At 42.8% G+C, this 24,810-nt stretch overlaps 1 protein-coding gene and 1 long non-coding RNA gene across 4 annotated transcripts in view; one reads left to right on the forward strand and one right to left on the reverse strand.

Annotated features, from left to right (window-relative positions):
• Positions 1-9,785, forward strand: part of DNAI3 (dynein axonemal intermediate chain 3) — a 100,726-nt gene extending 90,941 nt beyond the window's left edge. For both annotated transcript variants that reach the window (XM_066376687.1, XM_066376689.1), the window contains 4 exons: positions 699-903; positions 2,113-2,204; positions 4,186-4,308; positions 9,455-9,785. In XM_066376687.1, the coding sequence (XP_066232784.1) occupies positions 699-903; positions 2,113-2,204; positions 4,186-4,308; positions 9,455-9,598 (564 nt within the window). In that variant the 3' untranslated portion in view covers positions 9,599-9,785. The remainder of the gene's footprint in view (positions 1-698; positions 904-2,112; positions 2,205-4,185; positions 4,309-9,454) is intronic.
• The window catches only part of LOC136400289 (uncharacterized), a 34,940-nt gene continuing 14,977 nt past the window's right edge, over positions 4,848-24,810 (reverse strand). For both annotated transcript variants that reach the window (XR_010750281.1, XR_010750280.1), the window contains exons 2-3: positions 6,207-6,420; positions 4,848-5,903 (exon numbers count right to left, since the gene is read on the reverse strand). This is a non-coding gene — a long non-coding RNA (uncharacterized lncRNA). The remainder of the gene's footprint in view (positions 5,904-6,206; positions 6,421-24,810) is intronic.

Genomic DNA, 24,810 nt, shown 5'->3' on the forward strand with positions numbered 1-24,810 from the left:
GTTCTCATGCGTGAGATAGTTTGCATATGAGATAGTTCCACTGTTTAGTTTAGTTCCTGCAGATGTAAATAAATGAGTAAATACACCTGGTTGCCAGGTGGAGCATAACAGTGGGAAGAAAGCACAGTCTGATATTCTATCTGTGAAAACCTCCCAGAGAAGGCAAACTACCCCGTGGTAGAAAAAAGACAAGATGATCTTACGATGTTTTGCTGGTCTAAAATCTCTTCCCAGTATTATTTATAAGTCACTGGATGTAGCTCACAGCTAGGATTGACTTTTTATTTGCTTTTTCTGGCTCCCAGAGCTGTTTCTATGGGAAAGAAACACCTGATAGCAAATAAAGGTATAAGCAAAATTTCATAATCTTTCCTTATCTGATGTACACAGATCTCTAGAAAAACAGCAATGGATTTCAGTAGCAGTTGGATTATTAGAACTATCAACAACTAGATTGAAAGACTTGATCTTTTCTTAAAAAAAATGCTAAAATAAGAAGAAAAAGATGTTATAAAAACAAACAGGAAAGAATAGGCATTATGCAAAAATCTTACAAGTGAAAGAAATAAGACTTCTGAAAGGCATAACTTTGCTGTTACATAATCATAGCCGCCTGAGTTTTATTTAAAATCATTGTAAATATCCCTTCAATAATAACACAAGCTTTTAATTTGCCTTTAAATTTTTTTTGCTTAAAGCTCGGACCCCTTCTTCAGTCGTCCTGTGCTCCAAAAAGGTACACCGCAGGGCACTGGTCTCTGACAAGGCCCGGCGTCTTCTATATTGGCCGAGAAGATGGATACATTGATATCTGGGACCTTCTGGAAAAAACCCATGAACCAGCCCAGTCACAAAACATCGGTATAACTACAATCACCTACATCGAACCCTGGACCTTTTCTGGTATGTTAATTCTGATCACATGTGCTAAGTCATATTGCCTTTTTTTGTGTAACTCAGGAATATGTTGGCATCCATCCGGAAAGTCTCCAATGTTGTTTTTAGGTTTTTGTTTTTCTTCCCTTCCATTCCCTTCCCTCCTCCCTTTCCTTCATCCTGCCCCCTCTCTTCTGCACTATCTTGGATACAGGCTAAGTGTCTCTCACTAATTTCTTCTTCAACAGTTATTTCTGAGACACATTCAGTCTGCCAAGCAGAGAAGGATTTTGAACCACACACACACAAAGCATCCTTCTCATCTGATCTTAATTATTTCTTTTGTCCTAATTTCTCAGTACCAACCAGGTACTATTTTCTATGTAAATCCAATATAGTTGACCCTTTTAAAAGAAGTTTTCCTTTGTTTCCAAAGGTGTGCAGGCACACAATTGTCTTTATAGCCATTTCTCTCTCGGAAACATCACCTTTGGAAATTCGGCCTTCAGAATGTCTAGTGTCACAGTCTGGCTACTGCTTAGTTGTGTGTCCCCAGAGTGTGTTTTCCTACCTTTGCTATGAAACATTGCTTTTGTGTACCGACAGGGATGACAACTCCAACATTTAGCAATTTGAACCAGATTTTTGGGAAATGAGAAGAAAAAAACCCCACATATATGAGATAGAAAATTTAAATGCTCAGACATGTTTGGGTTTTATATCCATTTTAAATGCTCAAAGGAAATAGTTTGATGTTTGCGTTAGCTTCTGGTTCTGGCTGTGTCTTTGATATTCATCTGTAAACGGTATCCTTTAGCCATTGCTGGGTCTTTGGTGAATATTGATATCGTGATTTTTCTCTGGAAATCTTTCCGTGTGTTTTCCCTGCTTTCTTGCCCAGTCCACCGAGCGGGCCCTGCCTCGGAGAGGGACAGCCTCAGTGAGGAGCTGCGCGCTTCACAAAGACACAGAGAAAGGAAGATTTGAGGTGGGCAGGGTGGCCAGCAAAGGCTCAGGGTCTCGGCTTTGTTCCATCAACTGGAAAAAGTGACTTACATGTTAATACGGTGCCTATCATGAATGTCTGATGAAGACGCCAAGATCATTATAACCACTGCCAGTCCTTTGGGAGACCACAAAACACACATTTCATGCTTACCCTCTAAGATGGCTTTCTGGCTGCTGAGTTGTGTTTTGTTTTGTTTTGTTTTTTCCTATTTCTTTTTAATCTTTCAGCTAAGCAGCAATTTATAGCCGTAGCTGATTATTATGGGACACTGCATATATTAGAAATTCCTTGGACATTAAGTCACCCTTCTGCCAATGAGGTCAGTTACTTTTGCTTTTGACAATTTATATGACTGAATATTGCTATTGCGTGTTTTAGAAATGTGTTCAGAAATGACAGCATTTTCACTCTATACAAGAACAAAAAAATCATAGAGTCAAATATAAGGGATGTATTTCTTTTATGAGTTTAATAGTTTGAAGCAAGAAAATAAAACACAAACGGGCAGGGAGGGGGCAAGTGAATAAGACCTGGGTTCAGAAAAGAACTAATTTGAGGACTCATTGTCATAAGATGTGATTTTCGGGTTGTGACTGAAGCATGAGACCCTTCCCAGAGGGCACAGTTAACGTTTTTATGCTTCTTTCCATCGCCCACCACCCCCTCATTCTCCCCCAGCTCTGCGCACTGCAAGCAGCCTGTTTGAAGTGGCAATGCTCTGCCCACCGCACCCACCACCCAAGAATTGCAGGCAATATTAAAAAGGAGGTTATACAAAGATCAATAAATAGAAAAACATAAGTATACATACACTCAACATAAAATATATAGATTGCAATCTGTTGCAAGTACCAACATCAGCCTAGTTACTATTAGACAAAAAGCTTTTCCTTCCCTGGTCATCTTGCCCTAGGTGTCTCTGCCTACTTCCCTGCTTCTATTCATACACCTACGGGCTAAGCCCTCCAGGGAACCAGAAACACTCAGGGCTCCCAGTCCCTTTAGAGTCTACAACAGGGGTCCCCAAACTTTTTACACAGGGGGCCAGTTCACTGTCCCTCAGACCGTTGGAGGGCCGGACTATAAAAAAAACTATGAACAAATACCTATGCACACTGCACATATCTTATTTTATAGTAAAAAAAACAAAATGGGAACAAATACAATATTTAAAATAAAGAACAAGTAAATTTAAATCAACAAACTGACCAGTATTTCAATGGGAACTATGCTCCTCTCACTGACCACCAATGAAAGAGGTGCCCCTTCCAGAAGTGCAGCGGGGGCCGGATAAATGGCCTCAGGGGGCCGCATGCGGCCCGCGGGCTGTAGTTTGGGGACCCCTGGTCTACATTGATACCCTCATCTGGGTTTTCCAAGTTGTCTTTCTTTCTTTCCTTTCTCTCTCTCTCTCTCTCTCTCTCTTTCTATCTTTCTTTCTCTCTTTCTTTCTCTCCTTTCTATGTTTCTTTCTTTCTCTCTTTCTTTCTCTCCTTTCTCTTTTTCTTTCTTTCTTTCTTTCTTTCTTTCTTTTTCTTCCCTTCTTCCGTTTTTCTTTCTTTCTCTTTCTATTCTTTCTTTCTTCCTTTTTCTCCTTCTTTCTCTCTTGCCTTCTTTCTTCTTCCTTTCTTTCCTTCTTTCTTTTTTCCTTCTTTTTTTCTCTCTTTCTTTTCTTTCTCTCATTCTCTCTTTCTTTCCTTCTTTCTTTATTCCTTTCCTTCTTTTTCTTTTTTCTTTCTTCCTCTCTTTCTTTCTTTCTTTTTGAAAATCAACTGTAATTTTATTTTATTTTTAAATTTTTTGCTGATTTTTGAGAGAGAGGAAGGGAAAGAGAGAGAGAGACAGAAACATCAATATTGATCTATTCCTGTATGTGTCCTAGTGAGGATCAAACCCAAAACCTTGGTGTATCAGGACGATGCTCTAACCAACCAAGCTATCCAGCCTGGGCCAGGTTTTCTTGATTATATGAAACTTTATCTAGTGTTAGAAGTGAGAAGGCAGGAAAGGGGAAAAAGCAATCTCTGACTATTCCTTTTACAAAATTGCTAAATTTTTCTGAAACTCTCTCCTTCCAACCTCACTCCCTTTGTGGAACGCTCTAATTCACAGGACCTAAAACTTAGCACAGTATCTCTTAAATTGAGCTAGTTTCTCTGGTAGTAGGCCTGTAAACAGTACCTGGAGTAGGTAATATATCTGGTGAATTACAGGCAGCAGGAATTCTTCCAGAGCTTTGTAAAGATCATGGGGGGCATCCGTCCATGTGGGCTCCTCTCATGGGCCTGTGTTTCTAACAGGTATCAAGTATAAGCTTCTACTTTGATAGAGAAGTCAAGCACTTGGAATATGTAGAGCAGCGCAAGCAAATTCGTGAGCAAGAGAAGATGGAAATGGAGCTGGAAACAGAGAAGAAAAAAATTGTAAGTTAAATTTCAGAAACAGAAGTTGATTTCCTTTAACCCCTGTGGAACTATGTGTGTTTGGCTTATTCCACAATTTGAACAGGAAAATTATGCCTTTTCACAGCTTCCTCGCAATCTCATGAGAGTCAAGAGGGCATTTCCCTGATGTCCTAGCTTACCATTAGTTAGCAACTATCATTGGACCCCTAGTAAGAGTCTATATAATTGAAGTTTCTGAAATTTTCTATAGTCAGTCTTTTAGATAGAGTGGCATCTAAATACCATTTATACATACAATGATTCAAATCTGAATGCTTTCCTTATGCAGTTTTAACATTTGGTGAGTGATATATTACAACAGGTAGTGCAGAAAGAGTGGAATATGGGATCACTCTGAGATCTGGAACAAGGCTCATATCTTTGCTGAGCTTCAGTTCTCTTGTCTGAACTGAATGTAATGAGAATACTAATAACTACTTTTAGAATAACTGTAAGGCTTTCAGTTAGGTAACCTGAAAAATAGTAATCTTTCATTAAATGGAAGCTAGTGTACAAACAGATATGAATTTTACCATACAATACTGACGATGTGAGATTTGAGATAGAGAAGTATTTGTTTTGGTACCCATTCATCTTAAACTCTCCCAAAGCTCTGAGTGCCTCCCCCGCCCTCCTTCTCAGCCTCTGTTTGATATGCACACTGTCACTCTGTTGGTCTTCCCTTGCCCGTGGGAATATGCGGGCTTTAAATAGTCTGTGAATTCCGCCTTTCTCCTTTTGTCACTTGGGGGAGGTCATCTCAGTCCATATTTCTCTTTCTCTCTTGCTCATTCTCTTGCTTACCCTTCTGTCACCAGCATTTTCATCACCGATTCCCACCTGTAGTTTCCTTCTAGCTTAGTATGTGTCATCCTCCAACATAATTTCTCACGTGAGGCCCTAGGTCTCAAAAGTGCAAGCAGGTGGAAATGTTTTAATGCTCTGAATTAGCAAATGGATTAACAGCGATTTTCATCCTTTTTCATCTCATGGTACACATAAACTAATTACTAAAAATCTGTGACACACCCAAAAACATATTTTTTGCCAATATGACTGTTGGGCAAACAAGTTTGTAACAGGTTTGCTCCCTTATATTTTGCTTAATTGTTGCATTGGTGTGGGGAGCACCATGTTGTGTAGTGTGTGAAAGGGGAGCCCATGTTGTGTAGTGTGTGAAAGGGGAGCCCATGTTGTGTAGTGTGTGAAAGGCTGCCGTGCTTGCCCTCAGGACGGCAGATTACAAATTGCGGATTGCCTTCTTGCTTGGGAGAGGCTATGGTTTGCTATAGTTTGCGGAAGAAGGGTGTTTTGGCCCCAGCTGGTATTGTGGGAGAGCGCTGAGAGAGAGGGAGTGCTGAGGGGATTGGGAGCCCTGCCAGCAGGCCTGTTCGGCTGGGGAGCCCTGTTTTGATGGAATGGTCCACTGAGTCCAGGAGAGACTAGAGTGAGAAAGGGAAGCAGTCTTCCCTGCCTGTTTGCTCATCCAACATTATGAGACTTTAATAAATGAAATGGCCCACCATTTTCTGGCTCCACAGTTCCTTTACTGTCTGCCTGAATCCAATGTGAACCTACATGATAAAAAAAAAAAAAAAGTATGATTTTGATTCATTCACACCAGATGGCTATGGTTGTGTTGGCTGTTGTCATTTTGTTATTGGACAATCTAAGGGAATAGAGGTCAGTGCCCCAAACTAAATAGTCAGGTATTGTAGCACAACAGTTGAAAATCCGTGCATTAAGGCCCTGGCCATTTGGCTCAGTGGTAGAGAGTTGGCCCAGTGTGTGCATGTCCCAGGTTCAATCCCCAATCAGGTCACACAGGAGAAGCAACCATCTGCTTCTCTTCCCTTCCCCCTCTCCTTTTTCTCTACCTCTCTCTTCCCCTCCTGCAGCCAATGCTCCATTGGAGCAAGTTGTCCCAGGCACTGAGGATGGCTCCATGGCCTCCGCCTTAGGCGCTAAAATGGCTCCGGTTGCAATGGAGCAAAGACACCAGATGAGCAGAGCATTGCCCCCAAGTGGGTTTGCCGGGTGGATCCCAGTGGGGCGCACACAGAATCTGTCTCTCTGCCTTCCCGCTTCTCACTTCAGAAAAATACAAAAAGAAAAAAGAAAATCCCTGGATTAACAAGACCATTTATTGATAGATATTAAGTAATAAAAGTGCAGGGCCTCATTTCAAAAACTATTTAGTGGTGACAAGGTATAAAAGAATACCAATTAACTAACTTCTCAATGTTTTCCCCACCTTAAAAAAAATGTCTTGGTTTATTCTTTTGTGCATTCACCAATATTGGTTGAAATTTTGTTGCGGGATATAATCTTCTACCGTTTCCCTATGCTAGCAATTACCTATGATTATTATGAGTAAAAGCAAGTAGAATTGTAGATAACACAAAAATAATTTGCCTGTAAAATATTTTTTAAACACCTATTATAATACTCATAGTATCATGCATTCGAGTTTCCCAAACATTCCCAGCTCCTTCTTATGACTCCATTTCCATGACAGAATGCCCTATTTTAAATAGAGCTACCACATCTCAGATTTTCTCGAACTAGACTGTGAATGAATTTTAAAAGGCTCTTCTGTTACATTTAGAACATGAAAATGTCTCCAGGAAAACCAATGAATGTTAGAAATATCTGTTTGTAAGCAACTGCTGATAAAAGGGAAATATGGGCCTGACCAGGAGGTGGCGCAGTAGATAGAGCATCAGTCTGGGACATGGAGGACCCAGGTTCAAAACCCTGAGGTCACGGCTTAAGCACGGGCTCACCAGTTTGAGCGCAGGGTCACTGGTTTGAGCGTGGGATCATAGACATGACCCCAGGGTCTCTGGCTTGAACCCAAAGGTTGCTGGCTCAAGCATTGGGTCACTTGCTCTGGTGTAGCTTCCCCCACCAAGACACGTATGAGAAAGCAATCAATGAACAACTAAGGTGCTGCAATGAAGAATTGATGCTTTTCATCTCTCTCCTTTCCTGTCTATCTGTCTCTCTTTCTCTGTCTCTGTCAAAAGGGAAAGTGGAAACAAACTGTAACGACCTCAGAGGACCACAGTGAAGAGTAAATGGCTTTACATATTCACAGCAGTTAGCCTGTAGCTGGCACATAGAAAGTGCAGTCAGTGTTTACTGTTGCATATCTGTCCCACAAGGCTGGCCTTCATGAGTGGCCCCTGGTTGCCAGGAATTAGGCTGGACACTTCAAGCCATGAATCCGAGGGAAATCATACACCTGCCTCCTTGTAAACATTGAGTCTGGATACAGTTCATTTCTTGAAAAATAATAGTAATTATAGCTCAAACAGCATGAAAAGTAGGACTTTTCCTAACTGGAATTTCAGCTGGGGACCCAAAGCTGAAGAAAGTAGCAGCTCCCACGTAATCCATAAGCTAGGCCACCTGCATGGGACTTAGAAGAGAGCTCTGCAAACTCTAGTCAATCACCCACACTCCAGACTGCAGGGGAGCAGGAGTTATGGGGGGAAAGACTAAAAGAGGGCATGTTTATTGGAGAGAGAGGTCTACGTATTCCCCACTTCCCTTCTGCAACACCAGCCACCGTCAGACAGAGGTTGCTGGCCAGGATACACGATTGGCCTCTGACACCTGGAAAAGGAGGGCTTCCTGAGCCACAGAAATCCAAAGACCAGGAACTACCAAGTGACCAAACCAGAATGTCCAAGGAGAGTTTGGGGAATGCAGAGAGCAGGGCCTGAACTCTTGAGGCTAGAAAGTCTACAGGCAAGAGATTAATTTAAGCTGCTCTGACAGGTGGAGAGAGCCCATAGGCATTGAACTTCTATGGATGGTGGAGTGAGGGTGCTGAGTTTTCCTGGCGCAAGGCTCCACAATGCCCAAAGAACTTTCTAACCGGAAGGAGGCACCCTCTGCAGAAGGATGTTGAAGGTGCATGTTGTAATGAGAAAGTCCCAAGGGGCAGTCTCCACTTTGAGATTAGACTGGCCTGCATCTTCAAATATCTGAAAATAGCACTATTCCTAAAATCTAAAAGTGACAGGAAATGCTGTGGGATCTGTCACATATGTTGCAAAGGATGGGGGTTAGAAGAATAACATTTTCCCACTGTCGCTCTATCAAGTCCTGCTCTCTGTGAGTTGGTTAGTGTAGCTAACATGTTCCAAGTGCTTACTGGGTATCAGACACTATTCTGAGGACTTGACATGTTCAATAATTCATTTTGTGCTCATAGTACTATGAAGTAGATATAGCATTTATTAGACACAAGAAATCTGAGAAGCAACTATATTAAGAAAGGAGAGAAAAAAGCAAACATACAGAATAAATACAGCAAAGGGAAAGGAGCACCAATCATTATGGACACTTAAAAGAGGAAAATATCTCTTAAAAATGATTCTCTAAAGACACTAGAATAACAGCTTAGAGTTCTGGTTCCCTTGAGGGAATCCACAAAGCCAGAGCTTTGTGACAAAAGAGCAAATGGCACAGGAGGACAACAGGACAAAGACATGACAAGAGGTGGAGAAGCAAAGGCAATACAGGGTGACACACCCACATGGAATGTTCCTAAAGTTTATCTGAAAGCAGACACAGGCAGGAAAACAAATTTAAAAGTCATGACTGCCCTAGACGATATGACAATGAATTAAAATGTCACAGTAATGAAGCTAGAGCAGCACTAATACCAACACTGACAGATCAAAGACCCAAACAGATTATTCTGCAAGTGGTATTGGGTCCATTCCTTGTGCTTATTTTCCTTCTGAGAGTGCTCCTCCCTTTGTCAGTGGCAGGAGCTTGCAGGCCAGCCTGGATTCCCGGCTGCCCTTGAGAGCCCACAGCCAGCCTACCCATCAGTAAACCTGGCTTCCCACCTCCAGGACATGCCTTGAATCTGCACACACCTCTCTGCTCTGTCTCTGCCCCTCCCCTTCAGAGCCAGCAGCTGCTCTTCCCTGATTGTGCAAGACATGCCCACCCCCCACCCACCCAACCACCTTCCCACAAACCAAACACCTTCCAGAGAACAGCCAGGTCAACTGTTCAAAAATAACCCTTTCTCATCTCATCCTTTGGTATTTCTAGCTGTCAGTGTTTTATAGGGGTGACTTGTTTTTCTCCCTCCCCCCAGAGAACATATAAGAAGACAAAAGAACAAATGGAGGCTGAATTAAAATTGGACTACGAGAGTTATTTGGAATTAGAAAAGTCTGTCCTCATAAACCTGGGCATAATCAAGCTGTCCGACAAGATTTCGTTCATAGACGTGATCTAGAAGACCTTCTCATAAGGGTGTTTTGGGGACTTTGTGAGACTTTCTTTTCTTTTTATTCATTATTTTTTATGTAAGGTGAACTAGCAAACTAAATATGAAAGTGGTTTATTTATAAAAAGTAGGCTTTTATTTCATTGCTATTAAAACTTTGAGTTATAATTATTAGTAAGATCTGTGTCAACTTTTAGATTAAATATGTACAAATTTTATACTGAATGTGGAAGTTATTTATAATGAAACTTTTATTTTCCTATAGAAATACACAATTTCAGACACCCCCACCCCCACCCCCCAGTCCTCAACATCCATTCAGAGCCTCAGTTCCAGACAGAAATGGAAATCAAACTTTGCTTCTAATTATCAGGTTGCTTTTGGTACCTCTCCAAAAATGTGCTTCCTTTGGCCCAGTGCACAGATTGTAGGGCCATGCGCTAAACAAAATATTAGCAAATCGAATTGAGAAACGTGTGTGTGTGTTTGTGTGTGTGTGTGTGTGTGTGTGTGTGTGTGTGTGTGTATTTTTGTATTTTCCTGAAGTGAGAAGCGGGGAGGCAGAGAGACAGACTCCCACATGTGCCCGACCAGGATCCACCCGGCATGCCCACCAGGGGGTGATGCTCTGCCCATCTGGGGCATTGCTCTGCAGCAACCGGAGCCATTTTAGTGCCTGAGGCGGAGGCCATAGAGCCATCCTCAGCACTCAGGCAATCTTTGCTCTAATGGAGCCTTGGCTGCAGGAGGGGAAGGTAGAGAGAGAGAGAGAAAGGAGAGGGGGAAGGGTTGAGAAGCAGATGGGTGCTTCTCCTGTGTGTCCTGGCCAGGAATTGAACCCAGGACTTCTACATGCTGGGCTGACGCTCTACCACTGAACCAGCCCGCCAGGGCTGAGAAATATATTTTTAAAGTAAAGGATAACATAGTCTGAACTGTGGTGGCACAGTGGATAAAGCATCAACTGGGAATGTTGAGGTTGCCAGTTCGAAACGCCAGGCTTCCCTGGTCAAGGGACATATGGGGATTGATGCTTTCTGCTCCTCCCTCCTTCTCTCTCTCTCTCTCTCTCTACCTCTCTCTCTAAAAAGTGAATAAGCCTGACCAGGCGGTGGTGCAGTGGATAGAGTGTTGGACTTGGATGTGGAGGACCCAGGTTCGAGACCCAAAGGTCGCCAGCTTGAGCGCAGGCTCATCTGGTTGGACCAAAACTCACCAGCTTGGACCCAAGGTTGCTGGCTTGAGCAAGGGGTTACTCAGTCTGCTGAAGGCCCGCGGTCAAGGCACATATGAGAAAGCAATCAATGAACAACTAAGGTGTCGCAACAAAAAACTGATGATTGATGCTTCTCATCTCTCTGCGTTCCTGTCTGTCCCTATCTATCCCTCTAGCTCTGACTCTCTCTCTGTCTCTGTAAAAAAAAAAAAAAAAAATAAATAAATAAATAAAATAAAGTAAAAAGAAGAAAGAAAGGATAACAAAGGAAGATCATGCTAGGCTAATCCAGGGAATATAAAGTTAACTTAATCATAGAGAATAGATCAATAATTGATTAAAGGAGAGAGATTATGGTACCAAATAGATGCAGAAAAACATGTGATAAAATTTTATATTCATTCCTGATAAAACGACAATAAATTCTTAACAATTAAAAAAAGAAGTGAACTTTCTTAATTTGATACAGTGACTCTAAAACAATTCTACAACAAACATCATACTTGGTGAAAAGTTGAAAGCTTGACCTGACTGGTGGCTCAGTGAATAGAGTGTTGTTGGTCAAATAAGTTTGTAAATATGATATATATGTTTGCTCGCTTATAGTTTGCATTGGGTGTGGGAGACAGGCTATAAGTAGGCAGGGTCGCTATAGTCTAAGGTTTAGTTTTGAGACTAAGCTTTTTCCCCACACCCTTGACTGTTGCATGGTGGGGGGGTGGTGCACTCTCATGAGGAATCCCATTATGCCTCAGATAAGTGGCTTTGTATCAGAGACTTCCTTGTTTGTATATTGGATTAAAGGTTTTGATTTCTACACTATAAGATGGGGAAGAGGAGCCCATGTGGGAGGAAGGCAGGAAAAGGCCACATGGAGGAGAGGAGAGGCAGCCAAAATGGCAGAGTGCTGAGGGAGAAGCCATTTTGCGCAGAGAAGGAGATGGGGAACAGAGGTGAATAAGGCTGGTGAGCTAGAAATCTTTGATTCTAGGAAACTCGGATAAGTCAGTGGTTTTGGGAGCCCTGAATGAAAAGGGAAGTGTTTTTCCACTGTGTGTATTTCTCGACCACCGGGTGTGAGCTAGGATTAAAGCTAATGGCCCACCAGTTTTTGGCTCCATTGTTTCATTACCGTCTGTAAAGCCATTAGCCACGGGCACCATCACAGCCGCCTGGCCCATGCAGGTTCAGGTTTGATTCGGACAGACAGTAATGAAACAATGGAACCAAGAACTGGTGGGCCATTAGCTTTAATCCTAGCTCTCACCCGGTGGGCAAGAAATACACACAGTAGGAAAACACTTCCCTTTTCATTCAGGGCTCCCAAAGCCACTGACTTATCCGAGTTTCCTAGAATCAAAGATTTCTACCTCACCAGCCTTATTCACCTCTGTTCCCTATCTCTTCTCTACACAAACTCTGCACAAACTGGCTTCTCCTTCAGCACTCCGCCATCTTGGCTACTTCTCCTCTCCTCCATGTGGCCTTTCTCTGCTCTCCTCTCTAATGTTAATTTCAGGAACTGAGAGAGAGTAAGCTCCCGGTCTGCCCCATTTTATAGTGTAGATATCAAAACCTTTAATCCAATATACAAACAAAGAAGTCTCTGATACAAAGTCACTTAGGATGGGAAGGCTTAATCTTTTTTTTTTTTTTTTTTTTTTTCTGAAGCTGGAAACGGGGAGAGACAGTCAGACAGACTCTCACATGCGCCCGACCGGGATCCACCCGGCACGCCCACCAGGGGCGAAGCTCTGCCCACCAGGGGGCGATGCTCTGCCCCTCCGGGGTGTCGCTCTGCCGCGACCAGAGCCACTCTAACACCTGGGGCAGAGGCCAAGGAGCCATCCCCAGCGCCCAGGCCATCTTTGCTCCAATGGAGCCTTGGCTGCAGGAGGGGAAGAGAGAGACAGAGAGGAAGGAGAGGTGGAGGATGGAGAAGCAAATGGGCGCTTCTCCTATGTGCCCTGGCCGGGAATCGAACCTGGGTCCCCCGCATGCCAGGCGGATGCTCTACCGCTGAGCCAACTGGCCAGGGCCTAGAAGGCTTAATCTTAAAACTAAACCTTAGGCTATAATGACCCTGCCTGCTTACAGCCTGTCCCTCACACCTAATGCAAACTATAAGCGAGCAAACATATATATCGTATTTACAAACTTTATTTGACCAACACTGTCTGTTCGAATCAAGTGGGAACCTGCTTGGGCCAGGCGGCTGTGATGGTGGCTGCAGTTACTGGCTTTACAAGTGTCAACCTGGGAGACTGAGGTCCCGGGTTCAAAACTCGAGGTCGCTGGCTTGAGTGTGGGCTAATCCAGCTTGAGCGCAGGCTCACCTGCTTGCACATAGGGTCACAGGCTTGAGTGTGGGATCATGTCATGGTCTCTGGCTTGAAGCCCAAGGTCTCTGACTAGAGCCTAAGGTCACTGGCTTAAGTAAGGGGTCACTGGCTTGGCTGGACCCATTCCCCCACCCCCCCCCACCCCTGTCAAGGCACATATGAGAAGCAATCAGTGAACAAGTAAAATGAAGCAACTACAAATTGATGCTTCTTATACAAGTTGATGCTTCTTATCTCTCTCCCTTCTTGTCTGTTGGTCTCTCTCTCTCTCTCTCTCTCCCTAAAAAAAAAAAAAAGTTAAAAACTTGACTCCACTGTATGGAACACAGCACAGTGCCTACCATCACGTCTTCTAGTCAGTATTGTACTGGGAGGTTCAGCAGTGTGGACACACAAAGTAAACAGCGTAAAAACATTTGGTGGCCTGACCAGGCAGTGGCGCAGTGGATGGAGCATCGGACTGGGATGCAGAGGACCCAGGTGCGAGACCCCGAGGTCGCCAGCTTGAGTGTGGGCTCATCTGGTTTGAGCAAAAGCTCACCAGCTTGGACCCAAGGTCACTGGCTCAAGCAAGGGGTTACTCGGTCTGCTGTAGCCCCACGGCCAAGGCACTTATGAGAAAGCAATCAATGAACAACTAAAGTGTCTCAGCGAAAAGCTGATGATTATGCTTCTCGTCTCTCCCTGTTCCTGTCTGTCTGTCCCTATCTATCCCTCTCTCTGACTCTCTCTCTGTCTCTGTAAAAAAAAAAAAAAAAGCGCTCGGTATATCTCAGTAAGAGATTCAATGTCAGGAAAGTAACTGATACAGAATGATACAGAAGGTAAGGCTGAGGGAAGACTAGCAGGAGATGAGACTGAAAAAAGTAGCTTGGAGCCAGATTGTGAAGGCTCCCGTAAATCAAGCTAAAAAACCTGGATTACCTTTTTTTTTAAAAAAAAAAGAGACAGAGAGGGATAGATAGGGACAGACAGACAGGAATGGAGAGAAATGAGAAGCATCAATCATTAGTTTTTCGTTGCGACACCTTAGTTGCTCATTGATTGCTTTCTCATATGTGCCTTGACCGTGGGGCTACAGCAGACCAAGTAACCCCTTGCTCTAGCCAGAGACCTTGGGTCCAAGCTGGTGAGCTTTGCTCAAACCAGATGAGCCCTCACTCAAGCTGGCAACTTCGGGGTCTCGAACCTGGGTCCTCTACATCCCAGTCTAACGCTCTATCCACTGCGTCACCACCTGGTCAGGCAAACCTGGATTATCTTTTGCAGATAATGAGGAATTAATAGAATGGCTAAACAAGAAGGTGTTACAATCGACTTTATATTCAGGAAGATAAGAAATGGATTAGTATAGAGGGAATCTCATAGCAGAAAATACTATTAGGAGAAAGTAGGAATAGTCAAGGTCAAAGCTTAGGATGGCCTGTACTGCAGTTTAATGTGAAAACAAACGAAAGGCTGATTGGGTAAGGAAGGGTGATGCCAAGATTAATTAAGTTAAATTGCTTAGAGAAAATAAACTTAAAGTTTTATTTACTACAAAATTCAGATAGACAGTAGCACTTAACCATCTATGTGTCTTTGAACAGATATTTTTTTCACTGTGCAACAGATTCCACTTCTCCCAAGTCAGGTTGAGAGTGTTTTCCTCGAAACATTTTTTATAAGGGCTGACTGAGCACCTGCACATAAGACAGCCGTGTCCAACACATGTTGTCATCACCACTATGGAATGTCACAAAACTCATTCTTGCACTTGAACTCTTTTTTTCTTTTTCTCTTTAACACGCACTCAATCCTGGGTGAATCCATCCCGTCTCATAGTTTTACATACTACCTATACCTGGACCTCTCCCTTAAAATCAAGAGCTGTATGTGTATTTGACTACATAAAGTCTCCACTTGAATGTACGATAGGCGTCTCAAATTTAAACGTGTTCACAAGTGAGCACCTGATTTTCCCTCCAAAACCCAGTTTTCCTGCAGTCCTCCCAATCACCATGCTTCTAGTTTCTTGGGCAAAAAACTTGATGTCATTCTTCATTTCTCTTTTTTTCTCACAACCCATACCCAATCTGGGAGCAAATCTTACCGACTATACCTTTGAAATATATACAGAGTCTGATCATATGTCTCTTTTCTTCCTGCCACCACCATGGACCCAGCCACCATCATCACTGGCTTGGAGTGTCACAGTAACCTCCTAACTCTTCTCCCTGCACATACATACATTACCTACTTCAGCCTCTCTCAACAGCAGCCACCTGGTCATTCCAGATGGGCGTCAGAGTCTGTTCTTCTCCTGCTCAGCTTCCCGGAACACTCAGAGTACAAGTCAAAGGCTTCACTATGACCTGCAAGCCCTTGTGTGATCAGGCTCCCCACCATCATCACCCTGGTTCCATCTCTTGTTCTGTCCTGTTCTACAGCCTCCTCACGGGGCACGCCCTCATTCGCCATGTGTGGCAGGCATGCGTTGGTCCCAGGACATCTGGGCTTGTTCTTCTGCCTTTTCTCTGGTGATTTTCCTTACTTTGTTTTCATGTGTTCACTCAAGAACAACAACAAAAAGATATTGTGCCAGGGTTTACAGTTTTAAACAGGGTGTTCAGAAAAGGTCACATTTAAGCAAACACCTGAGAGGATGAGAGGTCTTGTGCTGTGGTCCCCCAGGAAAAGCGTGTTCCAGAACCCAGTGCCCCATCCCCACCCTAATTGACTACCGCTTATGTCTGCTGGACAGAACTAGGCTGCGTGGACACCTCTCAGTGCAAAAGAAGCTGGGACTACAGAGAACAGAAGTGTCATGATTGCGTGACATAAGCCGTTACCTTTGTCTGGCACATTGTTGTCTCAAACAAAAGCAGGTTTTTGTTAGCACAGGAGAAGGGGTAATAGAGAGTGAATACATGTCTGCCTTAGGGTTATCAAATGAAGAGCTTCCCGTAGCATCTGTCATATTGCAACCAATAAATAGATTTGCTACCTTTTTACCTAAATTATAAATACAACACGATTGTAATGTTCTTCCTATAGAAATTAAAACAAGGGGTTGTCTTACTTATGATAGCAATTATTATTGATTCAGTATGATATTTGCATTGTGTGTTTATAGCCTCTGTTTTTCCAGGTCTCATCAGCTCACCAGCCTATGGCCACCAATGGGGCACATAAAACAGACATAGCCCAGGTTTTATGGGCTCTCACCCCACCTGCTTATCGAGTATCTCATCCTTCTGCAAAGGGCCTCCAGGTGTGTCCTGTCATCCTTGGGAAGGTGGAGTCAAATATGTTTAAAAACAAGCCTGCAACCAGCAGGCGCTCAAGAGCCCCATCCCTCAGTATGCCTGATAGCCCGTAACACCAGCGGGGGAGGTGCTGGGGCTGCGCCTCTGTGCTCGGTCAGGTCCTGCACAGAGCAAACACCAAAACAGGCTTACAGGGATGAAGGATTTACTGGGAGAGAGAGCAGGAGAAGCCACGGAAAGCCTTCAGACCTCTGTGTGGGTCTGGTGCCTTCAGAAGGAGAGAGGGAAGGAAAGAGGGTGGGGTAGAATGTCTCGGACCACTCAGCGTGTTCACTTCTCTTTGACTCTGAGGCACTGGAACTGGGGCCAGGGCACTGTGCTGCCTCCTCCTTCCCTGGGATGAGGTCCCTCCGAGGCTCTTCGACGCCTCCTCCAAAGTCTTTCTCTCCCAGACTCTCCACTCGGCAGACAGGCCAGACCTGCTGAATCCCAGAAGAGAACACAGTTTTCTCAAGCTAGGAAGCTAACTAACTGCCTGTAATGGACGATGTAGGAATATTGGGCATGAATAAAAATGGAATTACCTGGTGTGCCTCCTTCCCTTCCCCTTAATTCCAACCTTTCCCCCTTTCCAAGTGCACCATGGGGTGAATCCAGTCTGCTTTTTCTGCCCTTAAGTCTTTTGGTCTGGCATAGAGTGCACTGAAAAGAAGGGGAACTTGGGGTGCTCTCAGACCTGAGTCCTAATCCCAACTTCATCACCCTAGACAAGATGCACCGTCCAAGTCTTAGTTAAATCACCTGTAAAATGGGAATAATAATCGTATCTGTCTCATACAAAGACAATGTATGTAAAATACCTAGCACATTGTTGATGCTTAATAAATGTAGTACCTCCTTTTCTTGCTTTGTCTCAGATACACACACACACACACACACACACACACACACGCATACACAAAACCCCCAGAGAAACCATAGCATTTCCTCTCCGACCTATGCAATAATCTTTGATTTTAACATTGTTATTAATAATAATGAATAATGGAATTGTCTCTTCCTCTCAAATAGGATTTAGGCAGGGGCTCTGCATGCCCAGTTTAATATTAGCCTTTGATCCTTTTAATAGGAGGCCAGACATATTGGACATAGTATTTAAAATCTGAGTAGTAGCTTTCTTTTTTGTATAACTTAAAAAGCTTATGACTACTCAGAAAATTGATCGTTCTATATAATGCTTGATTTATTTAGATTAAGTTTAACTGCCATTCAACTTTGCAAATTGCCTTTAACCAACCAAGAAATGTTGTGGAACTAAGTGTATTTTCAGGTCCTCAGCTACATATATCACCCGTGTGCACTTCGGTCGCAAGGCCAAGAACTCCAGTATGTGGTGCCTGATCCACTTGGGCAGCTTCACTAATCCACCACTGTAAATAATTAACATCTCATTGGGACCTCTGCCTGGGGTGGGTGGAGTCATCCCCAAGCCCACCCCCGTTGCTAGGCTGCCATTACCAGGTCAGATACTGTGTAACTGAGCAAGGACCTACCACAGAAATTAAATATCTCAGCGAAGGGCAAAGTAAACTGTGTGATGAATTCATTCCTCCCACGGCTGATGAGCTGTTTGAGGGTCACAGGTTTATGTATAACAACTGGACCCACAATCAGAGTAGAATCCCAAACGCAGAAGAAACCAACCACGAAAGTTTCTTGGGGGAAACAGTGATTTTTAAGAAAAATAAGCGTAATTGCTTCCAAATGTTTTCTAGTTCACAAATAGAACAATAAAAATAGACACAGTAAGTATGGTAAATAACATAGGTTGTGTTTTCCTGCAATGATGCCAATGCTCCAAACTTACGGAAAAAACACAGAAAGTCAGTTTGTCCCAAGTCACCTGTACATGTGATATTCTAGGCTGTTTTTGTTCATTATCATAAAAGGAAGAAAAAAGATGTAAAATAGAAGATTTCCTATTCTTCCTTGTCAAGTAAAGATATATTCTGCAGCCCTTTTTGGAACCTATTTTAAAGAATAATCTCCCTCCTGCCCCCAAAAAAACTCTAAAACAACGCTATGTCAAATCTAAAATATAACCTGTTCTGCTTTATTTCTGCCTTAATAATTAAATTAACAATTTAAATTGATAACTATTTTTCACTTTCAATGATGTTTCTAGACTGTATGGATCTGAATATAACACATTTTTTTAAAACGAATAAAATTCCAGTTTTTGAGAATCCTAACAACCAAAATTAGAAGTTCACTATTTTCTAGCTCTGCAATGAACATTTATTATTATGATAAAGACAAGTGAGAATCCACCAGCTTGGACCCAAGGTCGCTGGCTCGAGCAAGAGGTTACTCGGTCTGCTGAAGGCCCGCGGTCAAGGCACATATGAGAAAGCAATCAATGAACAACTAAGGTGTCTCAAGGAAAAACTGATAATTGATGCTTCTCATACCTCTCCGTTCCTGTCTGTCTGTCCCTATCTCTCTCTCTCTGACTCTCTCTGTCCCTGAAAAAAAAAAATGTTAATTGATCTTGGCTGGATAGCTTGGTTGGTTAGATCATCATCCCAAGACACAGAGGTTGTGGGTTTGATCCCCCATCTAGGCACATACAGGAACAGATTGAGATTGATGTTTCTGTCTCTTTCTCTCTCCCTCCTCTCTCTCTAAAATCAAATAAATTTTTTTAAAATGTTAATTGTGTTGACTTCTGAGAGATGAAATGGGAAAAGTGGGAACGTGTGCAAAGCCGAGGGAACTTTTACCATCCAGCTATAATAAAGATCAAGACAAAGCTAATCTTTTTTAATCTACTAACCCTTTCCTCCAGAGTATTTTGAAGCAAAGGGGCTTTTACTTTTAATAGATTGGTATTACATGAATATTTTATAACAGGTCTGATTTGACAGTAATTATATTTACTGCTGTAAACTTAATAGATGCCATACTACTAATAACAATAGCTAACATTTTATGAACTCTTACTACAGTGTCAGGTACTATTCTAAATGCTTTAAACACATTAACTCATTTAATCCCCTCAACAATTCTATGAGGTAGTGGGTACTATGATTATGCCCATTTTACAGTTAAGAAAACTGAGAATAGAAAAAGTAAGTTACTTTCCCAAGATACATAACAAGACACAAACCAAGAAAGTCCAGGTCCAAAGTTTATGCCTTCACCTGCAATATTATGCTTCTCTAGGAGTCTCATATGTGTAACACACACATAACACATACACACTTTTAATAGTGCTACTGAGTCATAACATACATAAAATGAATTGCATATATTTAAAGTATACAACTGGTTAAGTTTTGACATAGCCATAAAATTACCACCAAAATTGAGAAATAAACAAAACACCCCCAAAAGTATAAGCATGCCCCTTTTTAGTTATTTTTTATTTTTTAATTGAATGCTGAAGTTTTTTTAACACTGGTTAAAAAAATTATACAGGGTTCAGGTGCACAGTTCTACAACTCATCTCTGTACACCGTACTGTGTGTTCACCCCCCCAAGTCAAGTCTCTGTCCATGCGTACCCCTTTTTAATAGCTCCCTCTGGCCTCTCTCCCTCAATTCCCTGGCAATCATTGATCTGCTTTCTATTACTATAGATAAGTCTGTCCGCATTTTCTATTTTATATACATAGAATATATGCTATTTACTTATTTTGTCTTATTCTTTTACTTTTGAGACTCATCCATTGTGTGTATCAATAGTTCATTACTTTTTATTACTGAATAGTATTCAATTATATGGATATACAGGATGGGGCAAAAGTAGGTTTACAGTTGTGAGTACACAAAACACAGTTTATTCTTGCACTGTTGCTTATTAATTATTGTATTATTTTCCATATTAACATGTGTAAACTTATTTTTGCCCCACTTTGCACGACAATGTTTTTGATGGACATTTGGTCTGGTTGTTTCAGGTTTGGAATTATTACAAATTAGTCTGCTATGATCATTTCCCTACAAGTCTTTTTATGGATATTGCTTTCATTCCTCCTGGATAAATATCTAAGAGTAGAATGTCTGGATCATATGGTATATATGTTCAACTTTTTAAGACATTGCCAAATGTTTTCAAAATGGTGGTACCATTTTACACTCCCACCAGCCGTGTATGGGAGTCCAAGTTCCTTTACATTTTCACAAGTATGGTCAGTCTTAAAATTTAGCCATTCTAATTAGTATGTAGTAGTATCTCACAGTAGTCTTAATTTGCATTTCTCTAATGACTAATAATGCTGATACTATTTTCATGAGTTTACTTTTCCAATCACCTATCTTCTTTCATGAAATGTTTGTTCACATATTTTGCTCATTATTTCTAAAGGGCTATTTTTTTTGAGACTTGAAAGTTCTTTATATATTCTGAATATAAATCCTTTACCAGACACATGCAAACATTTACTCCTGGTCTGTGGTCTATCTTCTCATTTTGTTAACAGTGTCTTTGAAAGAGCAGAGTTTTTAATTTTAATGAAGTTTAGTTTATTAATTTGATTTTTCATGAATCATAGTTTTGGTAACCTATCTGAAAAATTCTTATATAACCCAAGCTTTTCTTATTTATTTATTTATTGACAGAAACAGAGAGAGTCAGAGAGAGGGACAGATAGGGACAGACAGACAGGAAGAAAGAGAGATGAGAAGCATCAATTCTTTCTTATGGCACCTTAGTTGTTTACTGATTGCTTTTTCATATGTGCCTTGACCAAGGTGGTGGTGGTAGTGGTGGTGGGGCTACCTCAGAGCAAGTGACTCCTTGTTCAAGCCAGCAACCTTGGGCTCAAGCAAATGACCTTGGGCTTCAAGCCAGTGACCTTTCGGCTCAAACTAGTGACCATGGGGTCACGTCTATGATCCCCTGCTCATGTCAGTGACCCCGTGCTCAAGCTGGTAAGCCCGCGCTCAAGCCAGCAACATTGGGGTTTCAAACCTGGGTCCCCCGCATTGCAGCCCGACTCTATCCACTGTGCCACCACCTGGCCAGGCAACCCAAGATTTTCTTCTAGAAGTATTATATTTTTAGAACTTACATTCAGGTCTATGATTATTTCAAGTTGATTTTTACATATGGATGAGGTATGAATCAAAGTTTTTTGTTTGTTTTTCTATTTTTTGCATATAACTATCCAATTATTCCAGCACCACTTGTTGAGAAGACTCTTTTTTCTCTATTGGATTGCCTTTGTAAAAATCAGTTTTACATATATGTATGGTTTTATTTCTGAACTCTCTATTGTGTTCCATGAATTTATTTATCTATCCTAATGCCAACACCACCCCTGTCTTGATAATTGTCCTTTTGTAAGTCATCATAAAATCAGATAGTATTAGTCTTCCAACACTGTTTCTTTTTCTTATTTTTTCTTCATAGTTGTTTTGGCTAGTCTAAGACCTTCGTATATATATTTATGTTAATTTACATAGGCAATTCTGATTTTTATAAAATTTCCAGAAGGCGGTTGGCTAAAAGCCTACCCTCGGGCCCTGTGTCAATGCATTAACAACAGCTTACCTGCTGTTCTGTAGCAGCTGAGAATAGAAGCAGACATGGGAAGTTGAGATGGCTAATACAAAAGCTGACAATCTTTTAGAAGTGAACATGACATGGAACTACAAAGGCAGCATAAATGGCCCCATGGTTAACAGAAAGAACTGAAACTGAAGAAGTTCTTCTAATATTCTATAAAAATGGTTTCATACGCTCTTATTCGTATTCTTTAAAAGTGGTGTAATAAGGCCTAGTCAGTGGTGGTGCAGTGGATTGAGCATTGACCTGGGACACTGAGTTCCTGGGTTCAAAATTCTGAGGTTGCTAGCTTGAACGCAGGCTTGTCAGCTTAAACATTGGCTTGCCAGCTTGAGCATGAGGTCACTGACTTGAACACAGGATCATCAACATGATCCCAGGGTCACTGGCTTGAGCCCAAAGGTCACTGGCTTGAATCCCAAGATTGCTGGCTTAAGCAAGGAGTCACTGGCTCAGTTTGAGCACTGTAAGGCCAGTAGCCACAGCCACCAACACAGCTGCTTGGCCCATGCAGGTTTGCATTTGATTCAGACAGATGGTAATGAAACAACGGAGCCAAGAACTGGTAGGTCATTACCTTTAATCCTAGCTTGCGCCTGGTGGGCAAGAAATACACACAGTGGGAAAACACTTCCCTTTCCATTCAGGGCTTCCAAAGCCACTGACTTATCCGAGTTTCCTAGAATCAAAGGTTTCTAGCTCACCAGCCTTATTTACCTCTGTTCCCCATCTCCTCCTCTCTGCACAAACTCTGCACAAACTGGCTTCTCCTTCTGCACTCTGCCATCTTGGCTGCTTCTCTCTCCTCCATGTGGCCTTTCTCTGCTTTCCTCTCTAATGCTAATCTCAGGAACCGAGAGAGAGCAAGCTCCTGGTCTGCCCCATTTTATAGTGTAGAAATCAAAACCTTTAATCCAATATACAAACAAGAAAGTCTCTGATACAAAGTCACTTAGGGTGGGAAAGGCTTAGTCTTAAAACTAAGCCCTACTAGGGTATAAGGACCCTGCCTGCTTATAGCCTGTCCCCCACACCCAATGCAAACTATAAGTGAGCAAACATATATATCATATTTACATACTTATTTGACCAACAAGCATCATATTACAAACCAACAAGTTTGTAAATATGATGTATATGTTTGCTTGCTTATAGCTTGCATTGGGGGCTGGACAGTGCCAGATATAGTGGTCTATGAGCTTGCAGGTCACCTTCCTGATTGGGAGGGGCCATTGACTTGCTAATGGTTACTGGAAGGGAGATTCTGGCCCCACCACAAGAAGTGCGGAAGGATTTCTTGCTTCTGTCCTCCCTGATCCCTTGCCCTCCATGGAAAAAGCAGGTTTTCTGCTTTTCTCTTGACTTTTCTTGTGGCTTGCCTGTGTTGGTGAGACACAAATAAACAGAATGGCCCACCATCCTCTGATTTCACCATTTCTTTACCACCTGCCTGAATTCAATGAAAACCTGCATGCGAATGGCCACAATGGTGGCCCCTGCCCCTACAACTGGCATAGTTTGTGGCAGGATTTGGGTCAGATTGGTATGGAGCTGCCACCCTTGAAGGGTGGGGTAGAGGACTGATTGCTGTTCTGGTTCCCCACGGGTTTCTGTCCTTTTAGGGGCCGTGGGCTGGGTGTTTTTTATTTAAGAAGAAACCAGGAGTTCTGTGCGAGAAGCCACCTGAGGTCAAAAGCTCCAGGATGAATTGCAAATCAAATGGCAGAAAAGGCTGGAATTGGAGCGAGCACTGGAGAAGGAATTACAGGTTCACAAGTTGTAGTTTGCCCTGGAAGCTGAACGTTTGCACGGGCAGTTGTTGGAGAAACAACTGCAGATTCAAGAGCTTGAGTCTCAGCTTCTGGCCAGAAGCCAGCAGCCACAGGAGCCTAAACGGTCACCAAAGGAGCAGCAGCACCCGTGCCGGTGGATTGGCTTTAAGTCAGCGGGAGCAGGCGCTTGCAACTCCTCTTGAGATTGAGAAGGCTCAGGCTGAAGCTGCATCCGCACACTGAGAGCCCGACCAGTGGACGCCAAGAAGGTAAAAACCCAGAAGCGAGGAGTTTCTCAGGGGCAGCCACAGCCTCCTGCCCAGGTAATGGAACACTCTGGTCCAGCCTTATACCCAGGCAGAGCTGATGGTGTTGGGGGCACAATTTAGGCAGAAAACTACTGAATCCCCGGTAGTCTGTGTAAGGTATTTTTCCCCGCCGAGAAGGAAGGAAGAGGGCAGAAGCCGCAAAGTGTGGAATAAGTAAACGGTTTTATTGAGTACAGAGCACACATCCCGCCCAGCAAGGTTCCCTGGCCCCGAGGAAAGAAACATGGAGGCTAGGGAAGTTGCACGGATTAAACCGGGTGGGAGATATTTAAAGGGTCCCTCTAGGGAAGTGGAGCTACTATGACGTGGTGAAATTTCACTGGCTGGCAGACGATCGCTTCTTTCCAAATGGTTCCTGGGAAGCTTCCTTTGGCGGGCTTGATTGTGGGCGGTCCTAGCCAAAGTGGGCCGGTCTGAGTTCCTACGTGACCATCCCTCCATCCACTGACCTTACAGTCTGGTTACTACGATTATGGGGCATAGGTGTAGATGGCATCATACTCTCTGGAACAGAGATGGAGAAATTGGCCGCCATTACCACACACTCCTCCTTGAGACAGCATCTTCAGAACTTCCATGGCAATCCAGGAGCCCATACCCTATCAGAATGGGTGATGACCACCATTCCTATAGTCTGGTAGAATGCTGGAGAATTCCCCGGGGTAGTGAGTCGGTGGCAGTGCTACAGTGAGTTAGTAAAGGTCCTTCAGGAACTAGGTATGAAGAATGCTGCTTTCAACCCC

The sequence above is a fragment of the Saccopteryx leptura genome, chromosome 3 (assembly GCF_036850995.1).
Source record: "Saccopteryx leptura isolate mSacLep1 chromosome 3, mSacLep1_pri_phased_curated, whole genome shotgun sequence".
Classification (NCBI taxonomy): Eukaryota; Metazoa; Chordata; class Mammalia; order Chiroptera; family Emballonuridae; genus Saccopteryx; species Saccopteryx leptura.